Genomic DNA, 18,825 nt, shown 5'->3' on the forward strand with positions numbered 1-18,825 from the left:
CGTATTTACAGCTATTCGGCTTTATGCTGAATCCAAAATGTCTCTACTGCTGAGCAAATAGTTGTATACGAGGTCGAATACGCATTCAACTACGTGTAAACCATAGCACGCAGTCTTGATTTGGGGCTTTCGTGTAGAAATTACTGGTTGTACAAAAGCTGTAGACTTTACATTTGATATATAAGTTATAAAATAGTCGTCCCTGTAATATTTAGCAAAACCCGAGAATTTTAAACCAGAAAAAACAATATTGGTCTATATTTTGCATACAATTTTTGGGATTTTACGAGGGCGCACTCACATTATTAAGCCATAGCGATAACATGTGGAGAATGTTTGTACTTATATTGGTATCACTGGATAGAAGACACCTATAGCTATCTATTGGTATCAAATATAATAGTATAGGACACTTAATATAGAAAATTCGGGGGTTTCACCTATACAATACTACAGATCAACCTGATTTGTACAGCTAAGTATGCGATTCGTCTTTTGGTCGAATTCATTAATTGCACTCAGGCGCGATTCGTCCAAATCAAAATTTCGATATCTACGTCAGGGAGTAACATTTACAATATTAATATTTGGTGGAAATAAAAGATCATCTGAAACATAATCACAAGCATACAATAACTCAATTTACTCAAAATTCTCGATTCGTCACTCTGCCGAATTCATAACGATATGAAGTATTTGTTTTTTCACAAATCTGATTTTCTGCCATATTTGTAATGCTTACACAGGTTCCAACTTACACTTAATTAGAATCAGCCAAAGTTGTTGTTTGTAACACAACAGGGGCATTTTGACTCCATTTGAAATATACAATTTAGATCTCCCCAGTTAATCGACCAAGTTAGGAAATAGATTTTCTTCAATTTCCCCTCATTATTTCGCCATAAATTGCCTAGAAAGCTTCCCTGACTGTTGTTACTAATATTTTTCATAATTTGTGACAAAGAATAAAAAATCAAAACTTCAGTGAATAGATTCATTAGGTTTGTAAATCAAATCAAGTAGTAATTTTTGTTTGGCAAAACCAGTAAGTTTTTACTTACTAATATTTCGTCCATCTCGTCGGAGGACTAAGCACAAACTGTCGGAACCGGAGGAGAAAATACTGCATAAAGGGCTTAATTTCGCGGTAAGTTGCGATCATATTCCCAATGAAGAATTCATTGTTGCCACTGAAAAAGCATGCAGTTTTATCCCTGCCGATGAAAGACCGGCGCTTAGAGCTGAAGTAGTAGGTGTACTTCAAAATGCGAAGTCCCCTCAGTCTAACATCACGAAAGAGGAGAGGCTAGCCATCAATTCCCTCAAGAAAAATGACTCGATCTTGATTATGGGCGCAGACAAGGGTAGGTCAACTGTAGTCCTGGACAAAGTAGATTACGAAAAGGTCCATGAAATGTTGAAGGATGAAAGAACTTATGAAAAACTGAAAGCTGATCCTACCCCAAAGTACAAGAAAAAGTTAACAGCCATTCTCGCAAGACTTAAGAAAGAGAATAAAATTGATGAGAAACAATATAAGCTTTTGTACCCTACCACGGCAAATACACCTATTGTACCACAAAAATCCACAAACAAGGTAACCCAATACGACCAATCGTCGATTATACAGATTCCCTCGGCTATGAGACATCCAAAGCCCTTGCCGATTTGCTCAATCCTTTGATCGGTAACACAGAACACCACGTTAAAAATTCAAAAGAATTAGCGGAGGATCTAAGTGGAGTGTGTATTGAGGACAATGAAATCTTTAACTCGCACGACGTGGTATCCTTGTTCACAAACACGCCAATAAAGGAGGCCCTAGATGTGATTAAAAAAAGACTGGTTGAGGACAAATATCTTAAGTTGCGTACCAAACTTGAAGTTGATGATATCATCGAACTCCTCGAATTTATTCTAACCACCACATATTTTGAATTTAGAGGTGACATATTTAGGCAACGGTTTGGTGCAGCGATGGGCAGCCCAGTCAGCCCCATCATAGCAAATTTCTTTATGGAATTTCTGGAACAGCAAGCAATCGCGACTGCCCCGATTGATTGTAAGCCACGGTATTGGCGTCGCTATGTGGATGATGTACTTGAAATAATCAAAGCAGGCCAAGTTCAAAACTTAACCGATCACCTCAACACAATCGACAAAACAGACAGTATAAAATTCACCTATGAAGAAGAGAAAGAAGGAAAAATTCCATTTCTCGACACGTTAATTGTCCGGAAACCTGATGGTTCGGTAAAGCTCCTGGTATACAGGAAACCAACCCACACTGACCAATATCTCAGTTTTAAGTCAGAACACCCTCTCCATCAGAAAATGGGTGTAGTCCGAACCTTGTTTGATCGCATGTACAGCGTGGTCACGGACGAAAAGGATAGAGCAAATGAAGAGAAACATGTGCGAGGAGCCCTAAAAAACTGTGGCTATCCAAAATGGGCAGTAGACCAAGTGAAATCAAAAATGCAACGTAAAACAAAACCAGCTGTGAAGCCTACCGCAAAGAAAGACCAAAAGAATGAGGACAAAAGCAAGGGTATGGTAGTGCTCCCTTATGTCAATGGAATTTCCGAGCGTGTTCAAAGAATTTTCAAAAAGCATAAAGTCGACACCGCTATGAAACCTCATCAAACCCTCAAAAAATTCCTGGTCCACCCCAAAGACAAAAGAGACAAGCTAAAAACAGGCAATTGTATTTATGAGATTGGCTGCCAAAATTGCGATCTCACTTATGTTGGCGAAACCTCGCGTCTGTTTGGGATAAGACTTGCGGAGCACAAAGCGGCAGTAAATAAAGCCAACGAGAAAAAGTTTACTCGGTCAGAACGTAGGGCATCCGAGCAAGAACAAACAAAGTCAGCCATATCGGATCATGTCGCAAGGGCAAATCATGTAGTCAATTGGGATGACTCCAAGATACTGGGCAAGGAGCATGTCAGAAAGTCAAGAGAAGTACGAGAAGCTATGGAGATCAGAAAGAGGGGACCAAGACCATGAATAGAGAGGAAGGCACTTATTTCCTAAGTCACGTATTTGACCCACTTTTGAAGACTGGAAGTAAGACTACTCAAAACCGGAAGCCAGTTTCCCGGGAAAGTGGATCACATGCTCACATCTGATGAAGTCCTCCGACGAGATGGACGAAATATTAGTAAGTAAAACTTACTGGTTTTGCCAAACAAAAATTACTACTTGAAAAAATCAAAATTTGACCGATATCGTATAATGGTTTTAACATAAGACGTACTTGGTGATTTATTATAGGACCTAGCTTACACCTTAAAAATTCTAATATAATATCAAGTGCATCTTTACTAATACATTAACATATTTCTTTAAATAGCCTCAATTATCTCAATTTTCTTAAGTTCTTAAGCGAAAATACAAATCTACATACAAAGTGCAATAAGGTAAAGATGCCATAATCATTTTGGAACCATGTTGAATTTTTCAGCTGTTGAACCCTGAAATAAATGCTGTGATCAATAGTCACTATGTGTTAAAACAGGAAGTGAATCGCGTATTATTTGTGTGCCTTTTAATTTCGATATTCACTTTCCAATTTTTGTCCACGAGTCACCTGCATTCTGAACGAGAGCACAATCTGCGCAACAAACAAAACCGACTTAATTCTTGAATTTTGCCTTCTTTCACATCATATCGTTATGAATTCGGCAGAGTGACGAATCGAGAATTTTGAGTAAATTGAGTTATTGTATGCTTGTGATTATGTTTCAGATGATCTTTTATTTCCACCAAATATTAATATTGTAAATGTTACTCCCTGACGTAGATATCGAAATTTTGATTTGGACGAATCGCGCCTGAGTGCAATTAATGAATTCGACCAAAAGACGAATCGCATACTTAGCTGTACAAATCAGGTTGATCTGTAGTATTGTATAGGTGAAACCCCCGAATTTTCTATATTAAGTGTCCTATACTATTATATTTGATACCAATAGATAGCTATAGGTGTCTTCTATCCAGTGATACCAATATAAGTACAAACATTCTCCACATGTTATCGCTATGGCTTAATAATGTGAGTGCGCCCTCGTAAAATCCCAAAAATTGTATGCAAAATATAGACCAATATTGTTTTTTCTGGTTTAAAATTCTCGGGTTTGCTAAATATTACAGGGACGACTATTTTATAACTTATATATCAAATGTAAAGTCTACAGCTTTTGTACAACCAGTAATTTCTACACGAAAGCCCCAAATCAAGACTGCGTGCTATGGTTTACACGTAGTTGAATGCGTATTCGACCTCGTATACAACTATTTGCTCAGCAGTAGAGACATTTTGGATTCAGCATAAAGCCGAATAGCTGTAAATACGCGTTTTTAGGGATGATATCGATTGTTTCAGAACATCTAATTATTGCAAATAATTCGTGCACATTCACTACTATAATATACATTTCAAATGAGTGCTCAAGAATGTTCTTAATTTTTGGAAGGACCAATGGAATGGTACCAATATTTTCAAACGCCGTTTACTCAGAACAGCAATTTTGCGTATTCGGCACTCTGCCGTGTTCATAACGATATGTACATGTATATTCAAATAAAATCTCTCACACACCCAAAAAATACACCTTCAAGTTCTTATGCCTTGGCCAACTTACTGATATTTCATCATGATCTTCACTTCAATTTGTACGTATTTCAGGGCATTAAATAAAGAAAGAGTATTCTTTCATCCCGGTCTTTCATTCAAAACACAGTGCCTCGTGGTGTTCTGTTAGAGTTAAAGTCTGGACGTGAAAGGCAAGAAGGCAAAAATCGAGTTTGAATTGTATAGGTTAAAGTCAGTATTGGATATGTAGTCTTTATTGCGCACTGTGTGCACTCATTCAGAATACCAGTGACTCGTTGACAGAAATTGATAGTGTGTGCCGCAGTAAAATAAAACGGTGGAGCTGATTCACTTCATTTTTCAGATTAGGTGACTAGTCTGTTGCGCATGGCATTTATAAACAGTTTGAAATAAGATGGCTTATTTGCCTTATTGCAAACAAAATATTTTTTCATTATAGATTTTTGAAAGTCTATTTTATTTTTAATTTGAGCATAATCTAGCAGTTGATGTTGTTGTTGCAAACTGTGCGCACAGTAATAAAACAATAATTTGTTTAAAATATTTTGTTTTTCTGATGACTTGCAGTTAATGTAAGATTTCTATTTGTGTGGCTATAGTGTAAATGATGATGACGACGACGATGATGATGATGATGGTGATGATGATGGTGATAATGATGATGGTTTGATGATGATGATGATGATGATGTTGTTTTTGTTTTTGTTGTTGTTGTTGTTGATGATGATGATGATGATGATGATGATGATGATGATGATGATGATGGATAATACAACTGATGTCAGATGATTATTAGAGTCGTGATGGTGACGATGATGGCAGTGATGAGGGATTTAATTTAGTATGAAATTCTCAACCCCCTCCCGCACCCATCAGTCAATGTTGTTTTGATACGAGACAGGAACGGACAATTGGTCTAGTATTGGCTCCAACATTGCTTTGGGGGGGTTGCAAGCAATATGAAACATTAATGTTTGCCACTCATGTTACTTGTAATGTTTAAACAAAGAGCACGTTTCTATGGTATCACTCACAGCATGGAAATAGTAGACATGCTCACATTTTCGGCAAGCCCCACGTGTCAAGGCCAAATCGACTTTTACAATGTTTATTGAAGAGATAAGATATGCATAATCTTAATTAGTTTGCGAGAAGATAAGAGGTCAAACGTTTCCATGTTCCTCTTTGTCGTTTGTGTATTAATTATCATCATCATCATCATCATCATCATTATCATCATCATCATCATCATCATCGTCATCATCATCGTCATCATCATTATCATCATCATCATCATCATCATCATCATCATCGTCATCATTATCATCATCATCGTCGTCGTCGTCGTCATCATCATCATCATATCATCATCATCATCACCATCATCATTACCTGACTACTAGCCACAACTGAAACCCATACCAAGGAAAATAAAATATCAATTTTGCTGCAAACCCTCAGAGAAAATTAATATACAAATATTTAAAATCGTGTTTTATTACAACGTATCTAATAGTAATAGGAATTTACACACAACCATGACAACTGCTAAATTAAGCTGAAATGAAGAAAAAATAGACTATAAAAAAGTCTAAAATGAAAATAAATGTTGTTTGCACTTTTTACTCACCCTATACCATATAAACTCAACCCTGAAAGTATCGAAACGACTGTAGATGGTCAGATATATCGGGAACTGAAATATATAGCAAAAACTTATTTAATGTATATAAAGCACAGCTTTCTCCTGCGCATTGTGATGCTCTACGATATCATTTGGTCGAGTTATTGGCGATTGAGTGGCTTCAAATCGGATTTTAAAAGTTGCACTTATAGCTCCTTTTCAAGCCAAGATAAGACATCTTGTTCAGAGCATGGTGGGCACACCAAGTATTGAGATATCAGCAGAAAGAGTTCATGCGATAAGTCAGAGCTAAGTAAAGGGTAGCAAGTATTGAAGTTGGAAGTCGAAGGAGTAAAATAAAGTAAAGTTCAAGGTTAAGTAAACAGAGCACATCGTTTCGATACTTTCTGGGTTGAGTTTAGTTTCTCTTCTATATCCCCTTTCCTGCCTGTATTATATTATACAGAATATTACACTGTTTCTTAGATACCACCTTAAATACTACAAATAGACTGGCAACACCACCTTGTCACAGGTCAACGACCTGTTGCCGCCAGATCATCAGACGGCCTGAAGATGCACCTAGGATAAGGTGCGATACTGTAGTCATTCAAATAGAAGGGATTCCAGTGGATCAGTTTTATATTCCAATTTAATATTTATTAAACCTGGGTGAATGACAACCTTCACATACGTAACCTCTTTCAATTCTTTTTAAACTTATTATTCCCTAGTTATACAAAGGAATGTTCCTCATTTACACAACAGAATATATTATCTAGTATACCCTTACACCACAATAATCTTTATGCATTAACAAGCGTAAATACTGTACATGAACCTTTTATCTTTAAATCACCTCATACATCTCTTCTTTTTTTTCAAATCCTTAAGCGAAAATACAAATGAAAATACAACAATGACCCAAGTCAAATTTGCCTTCATTTGAATCGAAACCAAATATGATGATTCCTTTTAAAGCAACCAACTAGTATATCATAACTGATTCCTACTGATTCCTACCCGCGAGATGATGTTTTTAGTTATAAAGTAAGCTGGTCTAGCTCTCGCTGTCAGGCTTTGTCCTCTCCTCGCCCGGGTTTTGCCGTCACTGTCGCTGTAGTGCCTTTGAGGTTCACCCCACAGAGCGTCTTTCACAAAGACTAGTTGAGTTTCATGCTATGATATCATGATATAAAGTTAACTCGCAGAACGAATTCGGTCGCAGAACGAATTCGGTGTTGAAATTAACAATTCTTTTAGTTACACCTTTTCACTTCATAATTAATTTTCTCGCTAAAATGAAAAGCAATAATTTTCATTTCTTCGGTAAATGTTACAAAAAAAACCATAACTTTTTAAAGCAATCATATAAAGCTATATTTCATACTTTTGTCAGAATTTCGGGTTTGATTGCATCATTTTTCAATTCCGACTACAAATTTGGTCAACTCACGAATGTGGCCATGGATGGATGATTTTACAAACCACAATAGATATATCAATTATTTTATTAGAAATGTAGTACTGGTTGGACATTTTGGCAGTCGCAAGTGAAAAAAGGTGATATCAAAACGTATAATTCTGACAAAACTATAATATATATAAGCACACGATGTGCCTTACAGAGGTGGGACATATCTTTCTATAGCGAACAATATTAATTTGAATCGCAAAAAAAATAATAATAATAATTAATTCCGAAAAAAGCTCACGGGCGAAGTTAAGGCCCATAAAAATCAAAATCTTACACTAAAAGACAAAATTTCATGCATAATTTTAACACCAGAACTTTTTAAAAGGTAAATCCAAGCAATATGTTTTTAACTGACATTACTGAAGAAAAAAATATTGCTTTATATTTGACCGAGAAAATTTCATAGTAAAAAGGTGTATCTCTGAATTGTACTGATTTCAACATGTATCGATCAACTTTTAGCGCGACTACGCATAACAATAGAAGCTGGTCCACAGCAGGTAAATAATTCTTTTTTTCCCAGCAACGAATCACGTGGATTTGTAATAATACCATAAAGTGCCACTTTACAAAGTATACTGAACTATACTCCGTTGTTTTTCGAACACAAGAAAAGGAGTCGTATCTGATTGGCTAAAAACCGATAGCTATCGCTCAGTGATGTATATAAAGTCTGAACAAAAAAGTAACGCAGCTGTTATAAATACGCCTATAGCTTCAATAATAATATTTTTCACAATATTTCTACATAAAGAGAAGGATGATTTATTTACGCGCATTTTGATACCATTATTTGTCCAGTTTTGTTCAATATTAACAAAACAGCGGTGCTTTGAAAGAAAATTACCCAAATTTAAACGTTGCAGCTATTTGTATTGATTTGCAACTTTGAAATTCGGGCATTTTTATTAAAAAGCACTACTGCTGTGTCGATAATATTGAACGACATTTGACAAATGGGGTATCAAAATGCGCGTAAATAAATCATCCTTCATTCTAAATTAGTATAAACTCAGCTGTAGAGATGTATTAAATTCCATTTAACAGAAGCAATATTCTATTGTTGAAGCAGTCACGCAGACAATAAAGAAGTTTGTATAACATGTATATTGTTTCACTATGCTCCATTGTAGTATAGAATTGTTAACCTTGTGATTAAAATATATTCTATAGCTATAAGAAGCCAGTGCTGTCAGCACGTGTATCTGAATGGGCTACCCGGGTTGTACATGCTACTATCATATCATTCATATGGAGGTGTCATATCTTTTTGATATTGATGCTTAGATCTGTGAATGCCTTTTTCTCAAAACTCTGAATATATCTAATTATTTTTTGCTTTCTGTAAAAACCAATTGTAAGGCTTGCACTTGAATATATGTGTTGAAATAATATGACAACCTTCACTTTGCGTATTGAATTCCCACCTGTATCTTGAAAACAAAAACTGACAAAGAAATCGGATTTTCTTAGTAACATTACAGAGGGTAATGAGCATGCGCAGATCGTGATTTCAGCAGTGAAGCATCAGTATATGCGTAGTGGAAAAGAAACGTCATGTATCTATCGTACAGGTGGTGTTCGTATAGGTACAGGCGGTGTGTTATACTTTGCCTGGAGTGCTCGGCCTTTATCTCGAAACTATTAAATCACGGCGGAACAAAATCGCCATGCCGTGCTGTTGAACAACTAGTGGATTCGCCCTACTGTCATATTAATTTCTGACACGATGGAGATATAGGGATGATATCGCATTGTGGTCAGTGGCGTATTGAGTGAGTTGTTTCAAAATGCTAACACGTTGTCTAATTAAATATATCGGCGTTACTTTCTCTGTGTTGTACTCAGAATTGATTAAACTACTATTTGATATATTTTTTGTACAATATTATAAGATTATAGTTCATAACGTAGTAATTATAGGTGAATATATCAATAAAAAATGATGTAATTCAGTTGAATATCGATGAAATATACTTTCGTTTTGTTGTCGAGTCTTTTAATACAAGCCATCAGTCTGAAATTTAAAAAAAAATAAAGATATATTTTAAATAACCTTTCAATGTAAATATTAAAGCCATATTATAACATTTCTTTAAAAATAGATTAGTATTAATTTTCAATAAAATGTTAGCATTTACTGTCAGATATGTTCCCTTTTAATTTTGAGCCGAACAAATGAGGTGAAGCAAAAAAAATTGGAATTTACTACTAGCACCAATGCATGTTACTCCGGCGGTTGTATTATGATACGATCCTCTGGCGTGTGTGTGTGTGTGTCCCGCACGCCGTGTAGTACGTAGGGGTGTGTTGACATCGCATACGCGTTCGACTAATATTTCTACTGTAATAATAAAACGACGGTTCCGGCGGTTTATTCAAAATCTCGGATTTTGAAAAAACTACAGCACCTAAAGTCTTGATTTTTGCAGAGAATCTTTGTTTACTAAAGTACATTACGATCGTGTAAAAACCTGAATTTAAAAACTTTTTGAGGGCGTTCTCCTCAGCAAATGTTATAATATGGCTTTAAGTGCATGACGGTAGCGGGACTCCCCCCACTTTTGTTGGTCATTCGGAGGAAATTCGGGGGAAAACGCTAAAACCGCACCTTACACACCTAAATCAGACTCCATTCGGGGTAACTGAACAACCTGCCTCCCACCCCTCCCAATTTTCAAACGAGTCGTGCACGGCGTGGTAGTTATTTGCACTCTTAAAAAGAGTCGACCTGACTTTCACTGCACAGTCAATTAACTCTACCCGTGGAGGCAACCTGCAAACATGTTAGGGTTAAAGGTTGGGTTAGGGTTTAGGTTTTACTATTATGCCGCCCATTATGATTGTAATAAGTAAATACGCTACAAATTTGGCACCGATTCAACCATGTTGGTCCAATATAGCTTATACTTTTCAGCAGACTTTTCTTCTAACCGTGACCCTTTGTCCGGAGGGCACTCGAATATGAAAGTGAAGTACCTGTGCCCAGTGAAGTACGAGACTAGGGGTCTATTGGTGTGGATTTTTGTCGAAAAAGGGGTCATTCAGCAGGCGCGCGCGTATACAGACTTTAGCAACTGCGAGGACGAATTTCTTGGTGAGGTAAGAAAGGATCATGAAACGTGCAAATATAACATATTGAAACAAATTTCCGTGAAGCGAGCCTAAATTTGCTTTTTAAAGCTGAAATGGTCAAATATGAGATGAATTTCGTCAAAATCACATGCACAGATTTCTCTTCTCTTTTTTGTTGATACCCAGGGGCGCGCCCGTTTAAAAAGGGCGGTATACGCTACTGTTCAGTGCTCCAAGAAAATGGGGGATATTGTGTGTGGGAACACTTAAGGGATCTGGAATGAGCGTTTTGAGAGTTTCGACAGTATTTTTGTGGGACATGAGAGCACATCAGACATATCGAATTGCATTCTGAATACTAAGAATGTCTTTCTGATATCAAATAATTCTCATTTTTTGAAATTCACGATATAATACAAATTTTATGACAAATTATTAAAAGTTGATATTTTTCACATTTTGATATAATAACAGTCCTCGAAGTAAATTTTATAAATCTAATGATATATTCTTAAAGTGTATGTAGCTGGGAGGAAAAGCCGACGATCAATTGAAAATTTTGACCTTTTATATCGAAGATATGGAATTTTTTCCTAAAAAGATCTACTAGTAATTTGTTGTGGTGTTTTGGGGAAAAAATCCATTTCTTCAATACGAAAGGTCAAAATTTTCAATTGATCGTCGGCTTTTCATCTCACCTACATACACTTTACGTATAAATCATCAGATTTATAAAGTTTACTTCAAGTACTGTTAAATATCAAAAATATCAATTTTTAATCATTTGCCATAAAATGTATTACATTGCGAATTTCAAAAATCAAAATTATTTGATTTTAGAAGGACATTCTTCGTATTCAGAATGCAATTCGATATGTCTGATGTGCTCTAATGTTCCACAATAAATACTGTCCAAACGTTCATACCCCACCACTTAAGTTTGTTCGGCTTATATAAGGCGGAAATTATTCGGCTTTTGTTACTGCGCGAGTCAATAGTCCCAAAAGTCCCAACTCACGCTCGTGTAAATTCACAAAAGCGTGCGCCAGTCACGCATTACGCAACGCACAAGTAGCGTACGCACTGCGCCCAACAGGGTACACGCCGTTCTATATCAATAAACGTTGTTACGAGTCTTATTTTTTCCGCCTTGTATAAACCGAACAAACTTTAACAACTGGGTGTCACTTACCGTGAAAAATAACAAAAATGTTAAATTTGTTCAAAACATTTGGTGTATATTTCTAAAATAAAATGTGGCCATTGAGTGTAAGATGATAAAAAAAAAGTAAGTCATAGGGTGGCAAATTTGGAGACAAAGGGTGTCTATTGACAGGGACATGACGCGTGCCAATATGCGAATGCCCCCGGACCCAAAGTACCAGATTAGAGCGCTGCTCTTGTAAATCAGCTTTTATACCTACCCTATTTCGCACAGCAATTGACCAAGGTGTGTCAACGGGTTGAAATGAGATTCGTCTGTGTTGCATACGTTTTCTTCTGGCGACACAATAGCATATTAGACTTATGGCTATGATTATTGCAACCATCATTAAGGCATCAACTATGAAGATCATAGCTAAAATCACTGAAAGATAGAAAAATAAAACTATTTGACCACAATGCGAATAATAACCGTGATGTGTGGTTGGCATAATACTTTCATGTAGGGTATTTTCCTTAACTGCAGTTGCTCTGTATAAAATTATGATTATAAACAAAATCATTACCATCATTATCAACATCTTCTAAACTCGTTTCACATCGGCTACCAATGAATTGACTGGCACACCTAGAAGTGAATTGAAAAGATAGTTAGTGCTATGTGCCATGTCTGTACATTATTTTTTTCTTTGTTTATAATTTTCGTCTGATATCTTCGTCTCTTTAGCATAATCATTCACACATTAGCCTGTTACAGTTGGGAATGAGACCCCTGGATACTTACTGACAGGTACTGACATTAGTTGTGGGATCTGGTAGACAAGTCCCTCCATTTTGGCAAAAATCAACTGGGCAAATTTCTGTCGAGTTTAATAGACACCAAATAAATCAATTATAAGAAATCATCAAAAAATGGTAAGACATTTCTAGTTGTTTACAACAATATTTTCTTGCTTGACCAAAACCAATCAATATCTGGTAGTCAAGAGGCTCAAGAGGCACGTCAATTGGAATTTCTTCATTGGCTATAAAGAAGACCTGTAGATGCAGGCCGCAAGCTACCACAGCTCTGCAAATAGTAAGTCTTGTGACTGTTTTTTTTTATAAATCTAGGCCTACTACTCTACTAATAATTTACGTACGTTTTGTTCATACCAACTAAAAGAAACATTATAATCTTAGGCCCAAAATATTACTAGGGGTATGAGACAAAATATGAGCTTTATTCGGGTGCTAGTCATTGTGAATCAGTAGGCCTATATATAATAATACATTGTTTTTATCTAATTTTGGTTTCATAATATTCATATTATTGTTATTATTATTAGTGTAGATTTCATTTTGTAGTCATTGTGTATCTACTGTAGAAATTTTAAAAAGCACAGTGATTGGAATCAATGGACATCGCAATTTACATCACAGTTTAAAACTTCTGCAGGGAGTATTATACCAATCCAAGATCCAAGATGTGTCACCAGTCTATTTATCTGATCTACTATATAGGAGATGATTTTTACCCTCTTATTCTATGTGTACCACAAATTCTACACCCTTGCTTTGGGAGCCCATTTAACATCAAATTTAAGGGGACTGGGTGATTTCTGTGTAATTATAGAGGGCCAGTGAATTCCCTCTATCATTATAAAAAAAAAATATTTTCAGTAATTGTTGGATTAAGGCTGAAGTTATACTCCATCGCTGACCGACGAGCGATTGGTATTTGTGTATTGATGTAGTATAGACAGTATTCACGCAAAATAACCAAAAACCATCCACAAGTCCCAGCAAACACAAAAACGTGTTTAAAATGTATTAAGCAAGTTATATTCTGTGTTTCGGTATAGGTAAAAACGTTTTAAAAACATTAAAATAATGTCGGGTTATATAAAGGTATTGAAAACGTTTTACGTTTTGTATGAAAACACACTGCAACAACAATTTTAAATGTTTTCAAATTAATATTGCAAACTATTTTTTGCAAACATGTTTTGCAAAATAGTAAACATTTGCAGTAGGCTATCAAAAATGTTTTTTTAATGTTATGAAAACGTTTTATACCCTTTATATAACCCGACATTCAAACGTGTCCTGAAAACCTTTTATAACCTAATGCGAATAATGTCAAAAACATTTTGTGTTTGCTGGGAAGTCGTGATGAAAAATTATCCTATAATTTTCATGAATAGTTATGTTTTGAGGTCAGTTCGGATAATGAATATACCATACCACCATCCACTCCCCACACCCACCCCTCCAACTATGAAACCATGTGTGCACGACACTTCTAGGATGAGGGGGATCAAATAAAATTCAGACAGTATCAAAAAGGGAGATCAAATATTTTGAAAAAAAATGTGCGTAAATGGTTCAAACTTTATCAATCCCCACCAAACTTTACGAACACCCCTTATGCATCCCATTTTCAATGAATGAAACAAAAACATGAAAAAGAAACGCAAACAAAATAATGAATGAAAATGTAATTGTGATTACCTACCCGTTACGTTGTCGCCGTCTCCTCCATCCACAGGAACAATATCAGTGCAGTCAATACCACCAAAACCGTCTGGACATCTGAGAAAACAGGTTTGTTGATAATTAGAATAATTAACTTAATAAGCACAAGCAGTAACTCTTACGTTTGATTTTGATTCTTTAAATAAAGCATTTACCTCCAATTCCAAAAAAAGCACTGATTTCTTTTTTTTATTATTAAAAAATATTAATTATTATACTGTTTTGCCAAATGCAATATAGATATATTTTTATCACATAGTTTTAACTACCAATACAATTTTGATAGTTTTAATTTGTGTGAAAATTTGCCAAACAAATGCAATTTTGCATGATTTCTTAGGCTATTATTCTGCCATAACATTAATAGGTTGTTTTAATTTTGATTATTGGTTATAATAGATATTAGAAAATGGCTTTTTTTTCCAATATATTTAGAATGTATAACCTGAAGTTAGTCTTAGTACAAGTCTTTGGGTTTGATTGTCACAACATACACAAATACCCTAAAACGCATGTGTTTGGTCCTTATTTTCAAATAGTTAAAGTTTCACTTTTATTGCCAGTTAGAAATAACTAAATGATTAGGATTTAGCTATTTTCCCATTTTTTTTCTTGAATTGAGAAAACTCCCACGTTTTCCGTACGTTTTTCACTACGTATACAACAGATTTCAGTACTCAGTTGCGAGCTGCGAGCTGGGAGTTTCGAGCTTTGGTCAAAGTTGTACTTCCTGACGTTTATACGTTGCGGATTTTTTTTTTTTTTTTTTTGCCGCTGCGGAAAATTGAAGTCAATTTCTCCGTCGAACTTATAAACTGGTCTGTAATTGCACTCTAAGTTGTAGACTGGTTCTATTTTGAAAATATGTGCTTATTTATCGTTAATCATAAAGTTTGGGTAAAAATGGTTCATTTCGAGTATGCTGAATTCGAATATTTTGTCTGACAATCTGTAAGGACCCCCGAACCCCCTATAGGATCACACAAGTGGAAAAATTATATATGTTTCAAATTAACTAAAAACATATCAAATTATTCGTAGTACCTTAATTCTTTTGCGGTTTGTATTGTGACATCTGTTCTGTAAGGTGTGGAGTTCTATAGCTATAGTAAACTGTGGACTGTGAACATATTCAAAGTCCCTTGGAGTCACTTGCTACGTTTTATTTAGAGTAATAAATGGACCATCAAGTATAAGTGAACGAGTAATACAAACATTAAAATAACATGACACTTACAGACAAAATCCTGTCACAGCTTCCGTGTCACTGATACACGTACCACCGTTACTACAGAAATTTGGCGGACAAATGTCTACATGAACCAAAAACATGAGAATAACGTTAACGTGGTTGTTAGTTATTGTTATTATTAAAAACCTAAACACCTAACATTAATAATAAATATTTTGTTGGCGAGGGCAAAAATTAAAGCAGAAGAATCCAAACATTAATGCTATATATAACCATTTGTAAATTATTGTATGTCGAAAAAAAAAATCAAATTTCAATCTCCTTTTCAAAATTAAAAAACCCGAAAAGGTGTTCAGTATTCGCTTACTTACCGTTTACTCTCGTGGCAGTAGGTGTTATAAATAAGTTATCACCGATATCGTCGTCGTTTTCATTAGCAGAGTCTAAGATCGTCTCCATTACCATAAGACCCGTTACTGGCGAATTCTCTTCAAATATGAACTCCACTTCTACGCCAATACTCCCGGGAAAGAAAGCGATAAATACCACACCAATGCATCTAACAAACCGATTGCAATATATCTTGAACTAAAACGAGATAGAGAGGACAAATTAAAAATACCGTTGATACGTAATTCTTGAGTAAATAACAACAAGAATTGAAAGTGTTAGCACAACTAATGCGTAATTATAATCCAAATTACAACAATGTCAAGGAAATCAATAATTCTTGGACCGAAACTGAAGGCTTATGAATAGACTATTGTAAATTTGATAAATACATTAAAAACACTAAAAAACAATTAAAATTGACAAAAAGTCGAGCATTATTTTCTCTCACACTTATTAGAATAAGTTAAATAAGTTCAACTTTAAAAATATTTAATTACCACAGTGATGACTTGAAAGACAAGTAGCTGGTATTTCAGCGAAGAAGGATTGTTCAATGCTGGGGTGAAGACAGCTGGAGTGTTTATGGCAACTCTTGCCAAAGTTATGTTCAGTTTAATAATACGATATCCTAAGAAAGGGAGAGATAATTTATATATATATATATATATATATATATATATATGGTCGACAGTTGGGTAAACAAAGTTTGGCACAGCGCCTGATAATAATGTAAAATACATTAAATTACACGACGTTTCGGGTCTAACCCTTTTACAAGTGTGAGCAAATGCAATGATACCTTACAGAAGCAAGCAAAAAAATGTGTGAGGCCATGAACAAAGGGAAAAAAAACCCATTGGTGATGACCAAACACTTACATAATGAGATAAAGAAAGAACAAACCAAGCAAAAAGGAGAAGAAAACATCCTTTGTGCCTGACAGAACTTGTATACAAAAACAGTGGAAAGTGAGAAAATGATTACAACTACAAAAAGTAGTACAGCGGATACATGATAAAATAAAGCAAAATTGTCTAGAGCCGCAGATACATGAAAAACAATGAGTCATAAGCTAAAAATGTTGAGGCTTTCTTTCGCAAACTTCGCCTGAAACAGCATTTCCAGGATGAAGAAACGTCTGATGGCCAAGATCCTGACCCCTTTGCCAATCTGCAACCTAAGGTGTCAACTTGGACACCACCTAGTGGACAAAACAAAACACTGGACAAAGTCATAGGTAAATGCCGAGACGAACTTGAACCCTACTATCAGTCCGGATCCATTCATAAATCCAATATGACCAGTAAGGAAATGGCTGCCTTGAAAAAACTCAAATCCAATCGGAACGTTATAATCAAAAACGCAGACAAAGGTGGGGCGGTTGTGGTTTGGAGCAAGGATCTTTATGTTACAGAAGCTAACAGACAATTAGCCGACGAAACAACTTACACGAAGATCAACGAGGACCCAACTCCCGCAACCCAAAAACTGGTGAGCGACACCGTCAAGAACATGATCAAAAAGAAGGAACTTCCCCCTTCAGCTAAAAACTTGATCCATCCCTGCCCTCAAGCAGCAAACTTTTACATGCTTCCGAAAATCCATAAGCCCAACACGCCGGGGCGTCCCATCGTTTCATCCCACTCTTGTCCTACTGTCTACGTTGCCACTTTCCTTGACAGTGTCCTGACACCCATCGTCGCCGGACTCCCCACTTTCATTCAAGACTCTCCACACACCCTTCGCATCCTTCAGGATTTCAAGTTCAATGATCCTGGTCCCAGATACCTGTTTACTATGGACATTTCATCTCTATACACCTCTCTGCCTCACGACTTATGCATGACCGCCCTGAATCACTATTTTACTCAACGGCAAGACAAATCAATATCTACTGATATTCTTCTCCGTCTATGTGAACTTGTGCTAACTAACAATGAGTTTCATTTCAATGGCGATTTCTTCAGGCAAACTAAAGGCATTGCGATGGGTTCACGTATCGGGTCAGGAGTGGCTTGCCTGACAATGGGTTATATTGAACGGACTATGTTGAGCCAATACGATGGCCCTACCCCGGTCTTCTACAAGAGATACATCGATGACGTCCTTGGTATTTTTTCTGGACCCCGCCACCACCTCGATTTATTCATTAACCACGTCAGCACCTATCACGAGTCCATCAAATTCACTCATGAAATTTCCGACACCAGCCTATCCTTTTTGGACCTCAAGCTCCACATACAAGGGGACTCTATCAACACCACACTCTACTACAAAGAGACTGATTCGCATAACTTCCTCCGATTCGACTCCAGTCACCCACCAGCCTGTAAAAATCCATCCCATACAGCCAAATTCTCAGGGCCAAACGCATCTGCAGTGAGCAGAATGACTTCGACAATGCTGCTGAAGAGATGGTTGGCTTCTTTGAGAAACGTGGTTACCCACCAAACATTACTCAGTCTGCCTTCCAACGGGTTAAAGAAATTAATAGAAACCATGCTTTGCAGAAATCCGGGGAGAACAAATCCAATCGCACCCCTTTAGTCCTCACATATCACCCCAGAAACATCCCCATCCGTAACATTATCTTCAAAAATTTCAAGACTCTCCAATCTGATCCCACCACGTCAGAGATCTTCAAGGATCCTCCGGTCACTGCTTTCAGAAGAGCTCGTAACATTTCGAACCATCTTGTTAGAGCATCTCATCCCCTCTGCCCAACACCGGACACTACCAACATCGGCACATACCGCTGCGGC

General features: G+C 36.3%; 3 protein-coding genes across 3 annotated transcripts; 2 read left to right on the forward strand and 1 right to left on the reverse strand.

Annotated features, from left to right (window-relative positions):
- Positions 1 to 1,630: 1,630 nt before the first annotated feature.
- LOC140151714 (uncharacterized) lies at positions 1,631 to 4,705 on the forward strand (the record flags this gene model as incomplete). Its single annotated transcript, XM_072174051.1, has 2 exons — positions 1,631 to 2,967; positions 4,694 to 4,705. Coding segments are annotated over 2 exons (1,349 nt in total), but the record flags the coding sequence as incomplete, so codon positions are not given.
- A 3,996-nt stretch (positions 4,706 to 8,701) lies between these two features.
- LOC140151715 (EGF-like repeat and discoidin I-like domain-containing protein 3) lies at positions 8,702 to 16,129 on the reverse strand. The gene is made up of 7 exons (XM_072174053.1): positions 16,042 to 16,129; positions 15,716 to 15,791; positions 14,459 to 14,535; positions 12,746 to 12,821; positions 12,528 to 12,589; positions 12,222 to 12,385; positions 8,702 to 9,739 (listed from the first exon to the last, which is right to left on the reverse strand). Exons 1-7 carry the CDS (start codon positions 16,127 to 16,129, stop codon positions 9,722 to 9,724), a joined length of 561 nt encoding a protein of 186 aa, XP_072030154.1. The 3' UTR covers positions 8,702 to 9,721.
- A 1,230-nt stretch (positions 16,130 to 17,359) lies between these two features.
- On the forward strand, positions 17,360 to 18,610 carry LOC140151716 (uncharacterized). Its single transcript, XM_072174054.1, has one exon. It carries the CDS (start codon positions 17,360 to 17,362, stop codon positions 18,608 to 18,610), a length of 1,251 nt encoding a protein of 416 aa, XP_072030155.1.
- Positions 18,611 to 18,825: the final 215 nt, after the last annotated feature.

Source organism: Amphiura filiformis, chromosome 5 (assembly GCF_039555335.1).
Source record: "Amphiura filiformis chromosome 5, Afil_fr2py, whole genome shotgun sequence".
NCBI classification, from domain to species: domain Eukaryota; kingdom Metazoa; phylum Echinodermata; class Ophiuroidea; order Amphilepidida; family Amphiuridae; genus Amphiura; species Amphiura filiformis.

Coding starts and splice junctions, on each gene's coding strand:
- LOC140151715 (XM_072174053.1), bottom strand. CDS start 16,129: ATGGAGACGATCTTAGACTCTGCTAATGAAAACGACGACGATATCGGT. Junction 12,590..12,745: donor ACTAATGTCAGTACCTGTCA/GTAAGTATCCAG, acceptor ATTCACTTCTAG/GTGTGCCAGTCAATTCATTG. Junction 12,386..12,527: donor AGAAGATGTTGATAATGATG/GTAATGATTTTG, acceptor TCTATCTTTCAG/TGATTTTAGCTATGATCTTC.
- LOC140151716 (XM_072174054.1), top strand. CDS start 17,360: ATGACCAGTAAGGAAATGGCTGCCTTGAAAAAACTCAAATCCAATCGG.